The sequence below is a fragment of the Manis pentadactyla genome, chromosome 1 (assembly GCF_030020395.1).
Source record: "Manis pentadactyla isolate mManPen7 chromosome 1, mManPen7.hap1, whole genome shotgun sequence".
In the NCBI taxonomy this organism is placed as follows: domain Eukaryota; kingdom Metazoa; phylum Chordata; class Mammalia; order Pholidota; family Manidae; genus Manis; species Manis pentadactyla.
The window spans coordinates 92,942,909-92,958,395 of record NC_080019.1 but is presented as its reverse complement, the minus strand read 5'-3'; the positions used below and the strand labels follow the sequence as shown (position 1 = coordinate 92,958,395).

At 38.4% G+C, this 15,487-nt stretch overlaps 1 protein-coding gene across 3 annotated transcripts in view; it reads left to right on the top strand.

Annotated features, from left to right (window-relative positions):
• The window catches only part of IFT80 (intraflagellar transport 80), a 143,077-nt gene extending 134,281 nt beyond the window's left edge, over positions 1 to 8,796 (top strand). For 2 of the 3 annotated variants that reach the window (XM_057499677.1, XM_057499684.1), the window contains one exon: positions 8,362 to 8,796. In XM_057499677.1, coding sequence (XP_057355660.1) covers positions 8,362 to 8,472 — 111 coding nt within the window. In that variant the 3' untranslated portion in view covers positions 8,473 to 8,796. The other variant, XM_057499681.1, reaches the window with a different exon arrangement.
• Positions 8,797 to 15,487: the final 6,691 nt, after the last annotated feature.

Below are 15,487 nucleotides of genomic sequence, written 5' to 3'. Positions count from 1 at the left end.
GTTCATCCCTACTGTAAGTCTTTTAACTGTGAGGCTCCTTTTCTGGTCACACAAAACACTTTGCTTCTAGTCACCAAATATGTGTGTTTTTCTAGTCACCAAATTTGTGTGTCTGCAAAACCGGGTGGTGGGGGGTGTCCTTTAACTGAACTCACTCAATTCTGACACTATGTGGAGAATCATCAGATTCCACAAGTAAAGAGGTCAGTCTCACAAGAGTGCTCTGCCACCCCATCAGACTACACTCAGGTTCACAGACGGATGGCCGCCAGCGCCCGAGTGCTCAGTGGCCCAGAGGATCATCACATCACCCCAACTTTGTGTTACAGTTTTGAAAATATGATATGTTAAAACTGACCACCCACCTTAAATTTATTGTGTCCTTTATATTAGTCTGCTTTCTCTTCATCATCCTTGTCTTCAATTAAAAAAAATATTTTCACATAGGGTGCTTTTGAGGATATAGAAAATACAGTTCTTATGCTTAAGGAAATTATAGTTTAGATAGTAAAAACTTAACACTGCTGTCTTCTTTCTCATTATATATGTATTCAACTGTTACTAAAATGTAATGCTTCAATCACAAAATTAGCAGAAATCTTAAAGTGCAATAACCAGAGCACATGACTTTTGGTGGTATTTTGTTCTTTTTTTCCTGAAACTATATAGGTTACTTTGAGTCTCTATGGCACTGTATTCTAGTATCTGCCTTTTTTTCTTCATAAATGTCATTTGGAAGTTAAGTAGAAATCATATAGCAGTATTTTAAGATGAAAATTATTTTTGACTTAAAAATTCTCTATCTAAGCCAAAATTGTGATTATATAAACTATTTGAGAATTAAGAGTTGAATAAAAAAAGATTATTTTTAAAAATTAAGAAACTTATTCTAGATATGTGGTGAATCTAGTGGGCTCACAATGCATAACATGTGAAAGCTTATAAGAAATGACAAGTTTGATATACAGTCATACTTACGAGTCCTGAAATGTTATTTGGGCACTTCTAGTTTAAAATATGTTAATCTGAGAGTCGTACAAGGTAGACTGTCTTCTAAGAACCCCCACTAGAGTTATTGTACCTGGTCTATAATAGCATTCAGTAAATATTTGTAAAGTAATTTGTAAGTCTGGCCAACAAAATTCACTACAGGAATATATTCAATTTACTGAATACATACTCTGTGCAAGAAGGAAGTTGAAGACCAGGAAATGTTTAAAACATTATGCTAGGAGAAAGAAAAAAAAGTGGGAAAAACAAAGTAACATCTCATAAGCAGAATTTCAGAAAGTATAGAATTTTGAAGAAGATTCAGAAGAGTCAGCACTCTGGTTCAGACAAACCACTTTAGGCATAGCTGCTACCTAAGCTGCCTTACAATCTTCTCAGTCCTGAGATACAAAACCCAGGAGAGAAGATACTCAGAGATTGTTAAGTGATAGTTCATTTGCTATGTAGTTACCTTTCATTCATTCAATATTTCTTAAGCAATTCCTGAAAGCAATGTACTCTCCTTGGCACTTGGGATATAGTAGTAAACACAGCAGACACTGATCCTGACCTTCTGAATCTTATAGTCAAGTGGAGGTGGTAATTATATAGTTAGTTATTAATTTCAATTGTGATAATTGCCTTGAAGGTGGTGCTATAAAACTTTTTGAATGGGGAACCTGACCTAGGGTTTGTGGGGGATCAGCAAAGACTTTTCTAAGCAAAACAAGTGGTATTCGAACTGAGCTCTAAAGCATGAGTATAGAAGCTCACTAGGGCTGCGGGTGGGAGTGGGAATGGACATGTTCCAGGCAAGAGGGAAGGCTGTGAAATGGGAAAGAGTAAAGAGCAAAAGAGAGATTGATTCAAGTCTTTCAGAAGGCAAATTAAAGGTATTGGACTTTCTTCTAAGGCTTGTGTGAAATAATTGAAAGGAAGTAACGTGATCACTTCTGCCTTTTAAAATCTTGATTCTAAAAATAAATGGAAACTTACAGTTGTCATAAAATTATCTTGAGTAGGATTTTGTTAGTCAGTCAAAGGATATAATAAGAGAATGCAGGGATCTTGAAGAATGGGTAAAGAGTCCCTAGTAACTGCTCTGGGTGGTTGGAATATTGGGTGTTAGTACTGAATGAATCTTATTTTTTTTATTAAGGTATCAGTGATACACACTCTTATGAAGGTTTCACATGAAAAACAATGTGGTTACTATATTCACCCACTATTTCCCCCCCATATACCATTGAAGTCCCTGTCCATCAGTGTAGTAAGATGCCACAGAGTCACTACTTCTCTTCTCTGTGCTACACTGTCTTCCCCATAACTCCCCCCACACCATGTGTACTAATCGTAATACCCCTCAATCCCCTTCTCCGTCCCTCCCCAACCACCCTCCCACACCCCTCCCCTTTGGTAACCACTAGTCCCTTCTTGGAGTCTGAGTCTGCTGCTGTTTTGTTCCTTCAGTTTTGCTTCCTTGTTATACTCCACAAATGAGGGAAATCATTTGGTACTTGTCTTACTCTGCCTGACTTATATCACTGAGCATAATACCCTCTAGCTCCATCCATGTTCTTGCAAATGGTAGGATTTGTTTCTTTCTTATGGCTAAATAGTATTCCATTGTGTATATGTGTCACCTCTCCTTTATCCATTCATCTACTGATGGACACTTAAAGGTTGCTTCCATATCTTGGCTATTGTAAACAGTGCTGCGATAAACATAGGGTACATATGTCTTTTTGACTCTGAGAAGTTGTATTCTTTGGGTAAATTCCAAGGAGTGGAATTCCTGGGTCAAATGGTATTTCTATTTTTAGTTTTTTGAGAAACCTCCATATTGTTTTCCACAATGGTTGAACTAGTTTACATTCCCACCAGCAGTGTAGGAGGGTTTCCTTTTCTCTGCAATCTCACCAGCATTTGTTGTTCTTAGTCTTTTCTATGTTGGCCATCCTAGCTAGTGTGAGGTAATATCTCATTGTGGTTTTAATTTGCATTTCCCTGATAATTAGCAATGTGGAGTATTTTTTCATGTGCCTGTTGGCCATCTGAATTTCTTCTTTGGAGAAGTGTCTGTTCATATCCTCTGCCCATTTTTTTTTTTTTTTTGAGAGGGCATCTCTCATATTTATTGATCAAATGGTCGTTGACAACAATAAAATTCTGTATAGGGGACTCAATGCACAATCATTAATCAACCCCAAGCCTAATTCTCAACAGTCTCCAATCTTCTGAAGCATAACTAACAAGTTCTTACATGGTGAACAAGTTCTTACATAGTGAATAAGTTCTTACATGGTGAACAGTACAAGGGCAGTCATCACAGAAACTTTTGGTTTTGATCATGCATTATGAACTATAAACAATCAGGTCAAATGTGAATATTCGTTTGATTTTTATACTTGATTTATATGTGAATCCCACATTTCTCCCTTATTATTATTATTTTTAATAAAATGCTGAAGTGGTAGGTAGATGCAAGATAAAGGTAGAAAACATAGTTTAGTGCTGTAAGAGGGGAAATATAGATGATCAGGTGTGTGCCTCTAGACTAAGTAGTAATCCAAGCTAGACAAGAACAACAAAACATCCACGGATGCAGAAGATTTCTCTCAAAACAGGGGGGGGTGAGGTTCTAAGCCTCACCTCTGTTGATCCCCAATTTCTCACCTGATGGCCCCCCTGTGACTGTGCCTGTCTTAGGTTGTTCCTCCCTTGAGGAATCTTACCCGTCTCTGGCTAACCAGTCATCTTCCGGGGCCATACAGGGAAATGTAAAGTTGGTAAGTGAGAGAGAAGCAATATTGTTTGAAAAGGTTAGCTTTTTACTTCTTTTCAGATTTATGCCCTCTGGCTTCTATGCCCAGCATTTGTCTTGAGGTATCTTTACCACTTGGAAGAATTATGATACTCGGTAATTTCGATATGAGGCACGAATTCTACTTAAGGATTGTAATTAGGAAGGAAGAAGAAAAGCTATAGAAGTAGCAGACCCTCTGCCCATTTTTTAATAGGGTTATTTGCTTTTTGGGTGTTGAGGCATGTGAATTTTTTAATATATTTTGGACATTAACCCCTTGTTGGATATGTCATTTGCAAATATATTCTCCCATACTGTAGGATGCCTTTTTGGTCTGCTGTTGGTGTCCTTTGCTGTACAGAAGCTTTTTAGCTTTGATGTAGTCCTATTTGTTCATTTTTTATTTTGTTTCCCTTGCCCAAGGAGATGCGTTCAGGAAAAAGTTGCTCATGTTTATATTCAGGGGATTTTTGCCTATGTTTTCTTCTAAGAGTTTTATGGTTTCATTCAGGTCTTTGATCTATTTCAAGTTTACAATAATCTAGTTTCGTTCTCTTGCATGTAGCTGTCCAGTTTTGCCAACACCAGCTGTTGAAGAGGCTGTCATTTCCCCATTGTATGTCCATGGCTCCTCTATCTTGGGTTTATATCTGGGCTCTCTAGTCTGTTCCATTGGTCTATTGTTCTGTTCTTGTGCCAGTACCAAATTGTCTTGATTACTGTGGCTTTGTAGTAGAGCTTGAAGTTGGGGAGTATAATCCCCCCTGCTTTATTCTTCCTTCTCAGGATTGCTTTGGTTATTCAGGGTCTTTTGTGATTCCATATGAATTTTAGAACTATTTTCTCTAGATAGTTGAAGAATGCTGTTGGTATATTGGTAGGAATTGCATTGAATCTGTAGATTGCTTTAGGCAGGATGGCCATTTTGACAATATTCATTCTTCCTAGCCATGAGCACAGGATATATTTACATTTATTGGTATCTTCTTTATTTTCTCTCATGAGTGTCTTGTAGTTTTCAGGGTATAGGTCTTTCACTTCCTTCGTTAGGTTTTATTCCTAGGTATTTTATTCTTTTTGATGCAGTTGTAAATGGAATTGTTTTCCTGATTTCTCTTTCTGCTGGTTCATTGTTAGTGTATAGGAATGCAACAGATTTCTGTGTGTTAATTTTGTATCCTGCAACTTTGCTGAATTCAGATATTAGATCTAGTAGTTTTTGGGTGGATTCCTTAGGGTTTTTTATGAAAAATATCATGTCATCTGCAAACAGTGACAGTTTAACTTCTTCCTTACCAATCTGGATCCCTTTTATTTCTTTGTGTTGTCTGATTGCCATGGCTAGGCCCTCCAGAACTGTGCTGAATAAAAGTGGGGAGAGTGGACTTCCTGTCTTGTTCCCATCTTAGAGGAAAAACTTTCAGTTTCTCGCTGTTAAGTATGATGTTGTCTGTGGATTTGTCATATATGGCCTTTATTGTGTTGAGGTACTTGCCCTCTATAGCCATTTTGTTGAGAGTTTTTATCATGAATGGGTGTTGAATTTTGTCGAATGCTTTTTCTTGGTATTGAGTCTTAATACTAGGTCAGTAGACTTTATAGGCAATGAGAAGACTTGGAGGTTTCTTGAAGTTTCAAGAGAATGACCTGAAAAATAATTAGAAATCAGAAGAGGGTCTAATATGAGAGATTTTTCAAAGAGCATTGGTCATCGAGGTCCAGGGAATGCTCCCACATCAGGGCCTTTGCCTCCCTTTGTTGGTGTGCTCTTCCCCAGGTATATGCACAAATTCACTCACGCATCTTCTTCAGGTTTCAACTTCTCAGGGAGGCTGTCTCTGAATATTGTATTTGAAATACATAACCCACCCACCGCAGCTCCACCCTTGACACTCATGATCTCTTTTCCCTGTTTGCCAAACTGTTCAACCACTTCTGATGTTGTGTGTGTGTATATATATATATATATATATACACACACACACACATCATCCACTATTAATTGCCTTTGTTTATCTGTCTATGAAGACAGTGATCTTTATCTTTTTGTTCACTGCTGAATCCTTGCATCTAGAACAATCCTTGGCATATGGTAAGCACTAAGTATTTGTTGATTGAGTAATTGAATCATACAGGTAAGGTATATAGAATGAGGAATGGAAATACTTGATGGTGGCATTAGGGGAAAGTTTATGAAGTGTCAGGGAACACAGTCATATTACAGTGATCTGAGGAGAGAATGAGAGTCAGGAATAAGAAGAAGATGAGGGGAGTGGCTGCAGGAAGACAGAATAGAGAGGGAAGCATAAAGAGGAGCACTGTGTGAGGAGAAGGGGACTGAACATGTAAGTAAGCACTGATGACAGATGTCCTATAGGAATCAAAGGAGATGGGGTCAGGGACTTAAGTGAAAAGGTTAGCATGAGACAGAAGGGAAAGACAGAGATGGAAACAGATGTAGGTGAGTTTATGTGAAGAAGGAGATTAAGGGAATTCAGGCCTGATGGCCACTAAATCTCTCAAGTAGAAAGCTGATATTCAGCTAAGAGTAAGGGAGATAGGGTAGAGGATGGAGAGCCATTTGGCATGACTTTGAAATTACTTCCATGTGAATAAGAATTTACCAGGGACTATAATAAGAAGTGCCAAATAGTATTGACTTCCTGTAATGAAAGAGATTGTGTTTTAATGTTGAAGTCACTTGACAGCTGTCTTGAGTATATCCTTATCTAAAACTCACTATTAAAAATACTCAATTCCAAGGACTAAATTATCGGTAGAATACTGTTCTAAAACTGGATAAATGCCACAGTTGAAAGTGAAACATTTATTTTCAGTAGGATAGCTATCAACTGACACCCTCATTTGTAATTAATATATATGTCATCAATTTACTTGATGGACTTTTGGTGCAACAGAGCAACAGTTCAGTGTACCATCAATATATGGTTTTATTGTGATCGACTGGGAAACATGTAAGTCAATTTAAGGCTGGAAGAAGGCCAAAGGCATTCATCAAGTCTTGTCTTTCTCTTTGCAAATGTTTTGTTAGACATGGAAATGAGTGTTGTGCCATTTAAAAAATATCAAGTTCTAGCCTGATTGAATAACAGGTCTTTCAAATAATCTAAGGTTTGCTCTGCCTTCCCATGAGCTGTCATTTTCATCTTAGCACAGACATTTATCTTCTGTAAGAGGGATTCTTTTAATTCATTTGTTTTATATGTTATAGACAAGTATATGGAAGTATTAGCTTTAAAAAAGTGACCAAAAACATCAACAAATTACTTCACAGAAATATAGGTGAAAGATATTAGAAATAAAAAAGAACCAAATATTTAATTCCATCCACTTCCAGCACAAAATAAAAGAGGCAAGAAGTCCTGTCAAGGTTAAATTAATCTCTCCATTACTTAAGATTAATTTGTTCAGGCAGCCAGTAGTACCTCAGTCTAGTTTAATACTACTTATTCCACTCAACTGGCATATGTGGAGGTGAAACCTATTCACTTCTTGTTGTTGTTTGATAAATATTTTAAAAATTGTTTTATATTGAGGTACATACAATAAAATGCATAAATCTTAGTATATAGCTTAATTAATTTTGACATGTCTATACACTCATGTGACCATCTCCCTGAACAAGTTGTCAAACATTCTTACTAATTTTTGGAAACCTATTCACTTTTGGCTCAGTCTCTGGAGTTTCAGGTTTTTTTCATAGTAAATCCAAGAGAATCTAGGACCCATTCTTTTCCATATTTTGGCTGAGAGGGCACAAATTCCTAAATTAGTGATCTCCAAGCTTTTTAAAACAGTAGAATGCTTTTTCCAAAGAATCTGTTCATAGAACTCAGTGCAGAGTTCATTCCTAACACCAAGTTTAATGAATGTAGAGGAAGGGGTAGGGGGGAGGGGGCTGCATCATGGATCAAAGGGAAGGAAACAAGACAAAAATGTTATCACTTGTCAGTGATTCTTTTTAGTCTCCCAGCCTTGCTTTCCCACTAATTCCTCTATCTTTTCATCACTGCTTAACCCTCATCGTGTCTTTATATTACTTTAAGAGTTGTTGCAAAGAAGCCTGTAGGCTTTTGCACTGTAGGCTTAGGGGAAGCAAATGCTCCCCTTTCTTGTAATAGAAACATCAATATATAAGCAGTGAAGAGCTGACCCATTTGAAACAGGGCCTCATGGCCAGAGCCCAGTCCATTTTCCTCTTATCGGGAGCTCTTGAGCAGTCACCTTCTCCCCGCTGTTCCTGAGGCACCCATGCAGAACTCTAAAGCTCCAAGGGACTGTTTAGATGTGCCTTTTATAAATTAAATACAATTGGATTTCAGTCTTTTGATCACGATGAGAGTCTTTGCTCTTTATTGTGGTAATTGTCCTGTTTGGTCTTACACTTAAAAGCTATTTTTTTTAAGCATTATTTTTCTTAATTTTTATGCCCTCATTTCTTAATTTTTTGGAAGTCATACATTCTATTTTTGTTTACTCTTGATTACTTTGGATTAAACAAAAATGTTTTATACTGTGTAAGCATGTTTCTTCTTCTATTGCAGCTCCAAATAGATTGGGAGAAAATCAAAGCCAAAATTGAGCTGGAAATTACTAAAGAACGAGAGCGATCATCAAGCAGTCAGTCCAGCAAGAATATAGGTCTAAAGCTCTAAGTACCATCCTTACCTTTAAGAAGTTTTACCTTCTGAAATCAATTCTGATTAACCAAGTAAAAGCATGTTTTCATTGCTAAAGAAAAAGGCAGAATTTTTAAGTATAAGTACTTGCTAATATTTAATACTAAAACTACATCCAGAAAGATTAAGCACAAAATAATTGATATAGTTCCATCTTTTATATTTTTTTAGTCCAGTAATTAACAAAATATTTCCATATGATATACTTATGTGTTGCTTATGTTCCACTTTTTTATTATCCCTGAATCTTGAGCATGAACAAATATTAATGTTGATAATAAAACACTGAACTCTTTAAAATGTATGTTACCATTAATTTCTATTTGACCTTTAAATCATAAAGTGTCTCAAAAATTTATTTATGCAACAAAAATACATGAAGATAGATTTAAGAAAATACATAACAATATATATACTTGTACACCAATGTTCATAGCAACATTATTCACAATAGCAAAAAGGTGAACAAAAAAAGATATCCATCAACAGACGAATGGATAGACAAAATGTGGTATATACATACAGTGAAATATTATTCAACCAGGAAGGAAATTGTGATACACACTACAACATGGATGAACCTTAAAAATATTATGCTAAGTTCAATAAACCAGACACAAAAAGTCAAATATTGTATGATCCCACTTATATAAGGTACCTAAATTATGCAAGCTCATTGAGACAGAAAGGAAAACAGTGGTTGCCAGGCACTGGGGGAGGGGGAAATAGGGAGTTATTGTTTAATGGGTACAGTAGTCCTGTTTGGGATGAATGAGTTCTGGAAATAGATGGTGGTGATGGTTGCACAGCACTGTGAATGTACTTAATGCCACTGAACTGTATACCTTCAAATGGTTGAAGTAGTAAATTTGTTATATATATTTTACCATAATTTTAGAAACATATCCAGAATAGGCAAGAATTATTTTCCTCATTCCTCTTCTGACATGAGAATATTCAGACACTGGGCCCTGGGGTCTGAATTTGTGAAAATCTCCCTGAGTGGTAAACCTGTTTGACTAGCTTTAATTTAGTATGTCCCATAATTATTACCACAAAAGCTTTTTATCATTTTCTATGAAACCATTTTTACAAAAGGTATATTATAGAGTGGGTATATGCAAATCCATGGGAAAGTGATTACCTCTCACCTCCATATTTTTCTATATCTAGGTTTCTTTTATGAAAGTGTTTCTCTCTTTTCAACATATTCCTTTTCTTTTCTGGAATGTCGGAATAATCTGTTCTTCATCCGGATGCTGGCTACCAGGGTGTGTTCAGTTTGTAAAATATAATTGAGCGGTTTCTTTGTAAGTTGTACTTTTAAGTTTGTATATGTTTACTATATTATGGTAAATTTCAATAATAAGTTTAAAAAGAAAATGGTTAAGAGGGTAAATTTTATATTACATGTATTTTACTACAATTTTAAAAAATGCAGTGAAATATGTCTGTATTCTAACAACAGTTCTCTGATATCAACTAGGCATCTTAGGATTCAATTCAGTTCTGACACTACCTAGAGTTAGTGTCAGGACCCAGTAGTTGAGGGACAAGGTCCTCAACTAGACTGCCCTTATTTTGATTGCCAGCCACAAGTGGGGACCCCAGGATACCCACACTTCTGCTTGACTTGGCTCCAAAATTGGGGGTTCCTTTCACCCCCTGTAGGTTTGATAGTTCTTTAAAATGACTCATTGAACTCACTGAGATGCTTTACTTTTGACTATAGTTTTATTATAAAAGATACAGCTCAGGAACAGCCAAATTGAAGAGATGCATAAAGCAAGGTCTAGGAGAGAGGAGAAGGCTGGGTGAGGAAGCAATGAGACACAGAGTTTCCATGCCCTCTTCTTGTGCAAACCGGGTATGTCGTCCTCCCAACACATCCATGTGTTCACCAACCAGGCAGCTCCCCCAGGCTGCTGCTATCCTGAATTTTTTTTCAGGGTTTTATTACATAGGCTCAATTGATTAAATAATTGACCCTGTAATCTCCAGCTCCCTTCCTCTCCCCAGAGATCAGGTGGCCAAAAGTTTTAACCCTCTAACCATGTGATTTTTCTGATGACCTGCCCTACCCTGAAGCTATTAGACACCTCCCAACATACACACATACACACACACACACACACACACACACACACACACACAGAGTAACCTTGTTAGCATAACAAAAAAACCCTTGACTCAAAAAATTCCAAGGGTTTTGGAAGCTCTACCTTCCTCCCCTACCCTTCACCCCAGCTCTGAGAGCAGATACATTATTATATCACAGGCCACCCCCTGGCCTTTGGCCATGGGATCTTTAATAGCAAAGGAACGTTACTGACTGAGCATAACAGATACAGCAACATTTGGACGAGTCCATGTGGGGTGAGGATAGGAAGCTATTAAACTCAATTTCCCAATACATTTAACTATCAATATCAGTATTATAATCTTTCCAGCAAAGTCAGTGTTATAGCATATTGCATTATGGTGGATATAACCTGAAAAATAAGTCAAAAGATATTGACACATCAGTAGAACCCCATCCTGTCTCTAATAATTAATCCAACCCATCATCATACTGGATGGCCAGAATATCTCTCAGGGCAAGTTTCACTTAGGTTTGCAGGCTTCCATTTGATCTTATCAAGTTCCAAAGCAGGAGTGGTCTCAGCAATAAATGGCTTTACGCTTTCAGGCATCTGGTATACTGAGCTAAGGGACAACATCATCTCTTGCTCTGAGCTCCCTTCCAAGCATTAATATTGGAATTCCCTCATTGCATAACCCATTTCTTGATTTCGTTACCCTTAGCTACTATTCCTCCTCTCCAGTTTATACCCAAACCTTTTCATCTTTGGAAGGACATTATGTTCGGCCACTGTGCTGGTCTAGACAGCAGGCAACAATACTAGTCTGGCAAGTGGCTCCTCCTCTGTCCACTCCCTTTCATAAAGGGGTAGGGTTACATAGGTACAAAACTAATGGGCTCTTTCTGCCAATAGACAATATTACTATATTCGTTGTAAGCTCCAATATTGCCAGGGGAGGTGAAAGCACAACCCAACCCCCGCAGGCCCTTAGAAGTTCTGACATACAGGATTTTAAAACAGTTACAGTTTGTTGCTTAGGAATCATCTCTGCTTCCAACAATCTAGTTGCAGCCAAGGACCACCGCATCAGGTAGGAAAAAGAAAGTTATGGTTATGTAGGAAAGAAAAAAGTATAGTTGTCATACCAGCATCCTCCATCTGTAGGCAGAATTGCATGATTGATTCACCAGCATCACCCACCCTCACCCCTAGATCCAGAATAGCAGAGGAATTTATTTAGTGGGGACTCCACCCCAGCCCCCTTATGTTGAGCATGAGCACACATGAAGGCATGTAAGCCAGCCCTTCATGCATATATCTTCCCATTTTAGACAACCAGTGTTTCGATAGCCCCTTCTAATTCTTCTGAAGAAGATAAAATAGTCGTCCATTATCTGTGGCTTTACTTCCCATGGTTTCACTTACCTGCGGTCAACAGTCCCAACGCAGATGATCCTCCTGATGTCACATCAGCAAGTCAGTAGTAACCTAATGCTTTGTCACAATGTCTGTGTTTACTCACCTCACTTATCTCATCTGTAGGCATTTTATCATCTCACATCATCACAAGACAAGAAGGGTGAGTATATTTTGGGAGACCACATTCACACAACTTTTATTACAGTATATTGTAATTGTTCTATTATAGTTTTAGTTGTTGTTTATCTCTTACTGTGCCTAATTTATAAATTAAACTTTATCATAGTCATATATGTATAGGAAAAAATGTAGTATCTATAGTGTATATGTAGGGTTTGGTACTGTTCATGGTTTCAGGCATCCACTGGGCTTGGAACATATCCCTCTCAGATAAGGGGGGGGCTACTGTTTATCTCTGCCTGTTGTTGATCATGATGGGCTGTAAAGTGCATTCCTGGTCTGAAGAAATGGGTGCAGTATCTTCTGTTCCGGTTTTTTTAGGTACCCTGAGCATTTGCACAGCTATGTCTGGGGCCTTTCCCCAGGGAATCTTCTCTTCAGCCATCTGCATTCTCTAAATCTCTAAATCTTTCTTGTTGGCAGACAGAACAGCTCTTGTTGGCTCTTTGTTCCTCAGAGCTTGCAAGAGGAGTTTGTCTAGATTCAACCCATCTCTAAATTGCTGCAGGCCCCCAATGTCCACTTGTTTGATGAACCCAGGTGGCCATCTCAAGTGACAATTGTAATCACTTCCCAATGCTGGAAGGGGATTTTCAGAAGGGCATTTATATGGCCTACTTTAATGCACCCCTCAAGTTCCCATAGTGATTCCCATATAGGCCAATCTTCCACTGCCTTTCTGCTTGACCAAATGGCCAGGCCATTCGCTGCTGCCTATGAGTAGGTAAAAACCCAAACAGAAGGGTAAACAGCATGCAGCTCACCAAACTGTTTTTACTTTTTTTGATCAGAATGATGGCCTTCCAAACACTGTTGTCTGTTCATGTTGAAAGTGCCGTGCACAAACCAAGCAGCTATTTGTTAAGTCAGCTGAGAACTTTTTATAGGGCACCATCCAAGAGATGACAGAATCCTGCAGCTCCTCACATGGTCCCAAAGTCAGTCCTAGGGTAAAAACTCATGAATACTTTGTAACTTTGTGTATTCCCCTGGTAGTGTGTTCCTGAACAAACCATTTCCACCTTATTATGGAATTTTCTGGGCACTGTCTGACCATCCAAGATGACATGGGTATGTCAGGTCATATATTTTATGTCCCACAGAGGGACATATTCAATTAATGTCTGATAGCAAGCTATTAATTGCCTCGCGAATAGAAATCTCCTAGTCCAAACTCCCAAGTCATTGCTGGGAGGCATTTACTGGCTTTTGACATAATCTTCAGTTTATGCTCCACACACAGCTATTGTATATAAGTGTCTATCCCAGAACAGTAGCTTCTATAATGTGTGGGCTTCAGTAGTTTTATTCATTCCATTATTTCCATGTAGCATGTGTAATGGATTTGACTTGAAGGAAGGATTTACATGCTTTCTGTTTTACAATACTAGGGGCATGCTCTCCAGTCAGACGTGACATCCATCCCCCTAATACATTGAGGTAAAAGAGTCATAGCTACCTCACATAAACCTTGGTCAAATATACCAGTTTTTGTCTAGACTGTCACTTTAATCCCATCAACTCTTCAGGTTCCATATCCTCTCAATATATTTGTGGTTCCCACTTGAAATTTACCAACAGATTTTAGTATAACTACAGTGCATAGGGCTCCCGGGTCAAAGCGTCTGGGAATCTTTTCTACCTTTGACCATTTTACTCACAAATGTGCACGAGGCTTTCAGTGAGGGGTTGAGCCTAGTGGCAGAGGCTCTTTTGTCAGTCCTTATCTTGATTAACCTCCCTATTCTCTTAGGCATTTTCAGGATGAGTTTCTCATTGCAATCTTTGCCTTCTGATTTTTAAAATTCTTCCAAATTGGGATAAATAGAGCAGACTTTTGGGGGAACTTTTAATGTTGGAGGCCCAGCAAGGGGTCTTCCCAAATTTCAGTACTGCTATATTGAGACTATTATTTAAAACTCATCAATGTCCATTTTATTCATCCCATTTCTTAATATCTATCTAAATATTTCCACCCACTGGGATGAGGCCCTTGATTTTCCCATCTGTTTCTCCCAATTTTCTTGCTACTTTAATGTTCTTGGTATTTGTAAATGAGGGTTTCATTATAGGAAGTAGAGGGAGCAAATACAATAAAGTGCTCCCACACTGTTATTCAATTTGCAACAGTAAGATTACATGAAGCAGTAAGATATCATGAGTATGCCAGGAACCCCAAGGACAAGGCATCCCCTTAATCATAGCATTTATCATAACCTGGGTAAATTCAGTGGAATTTGCCTGGGTAATAGGCATACTCAATGGATGAATATTCCAAGCATCATAAAGCCAGTCCCCCTATGATTTCTATATACAGCATATCAGCTGCTTTATCTAGAGTGTCCCACTTGGCATTTCTAGGGGAAGTTGGTAAGTCCTTCTCAGGGTAAACACACTCTTTACAGTAGCTTTTGTTCAGTCCACCAGGCTGGCTGTTCCTTGGAAATAACCTACTGTATGTCTGAATAATGTACAGCCACCTGTGACTGTTCCATACTGAGCCGTGGGTAGTGCATCAGCCCAAACACGTGCTGGCATTCTGCAGCATTCATAACCAAAGACAATGCCCCTCCGTTACTCACTCTCATGACACATTTCAGTAAAGCTTCTTCAGGGAGCCAGTGATAACTATTCACAAAGTGAGACAAGTCCTTCACACCATACCTTCTGATTTCAGTAGTTTCTTGGTGCTGCCCTTACCCCCACATGGACTAACTTCTTGGTGACCAGAGATCTTGGAGGCATTTTCTATCATGCCAGTGTAAGTTTTCCCTTTGGTGGCAGGTCTGAGGCAAGTGGCCGCAGCCCTGATCTTGGTTCCGGGTGAAGAGCCACCCTAGCATTCTGTTTTACTCTCATTTTAGCAGTTACAGATGGCAATAGCCAAGGGATTGTGTGCTTAATATATTCCTCATTGTTTTGCATATCCAATGAGCCAACTCCTTGGGAGTTGAGTGTACCAGCATTTCTAAGTTCCCCTGATTGCTCTTACCTTTAGTAACGAATTGCAGGGCAGTTGCAGGTTCATACCATGAATGACTAGGTAACCATTTAGGAGCCAGTGGTTCCTCACCCTGGCTCTCGCATCCATCCTTTCTCCTCCTAAACCATGTTCCATGCATCAGGGCCATTCTAGTGAATCCCACATTTTTTGACACTAAATACATTTTAACAAGTCTCATGCCAACTAGATAATCCTACAATTCAGCTTAATTATGACACTAACTACCTAGAGTTAACATTAGATCCCTTGAAGAGCAAGTTTCCCAACAAGATTGCTGTTGTTTCACACACTAGCTGCAAATGGG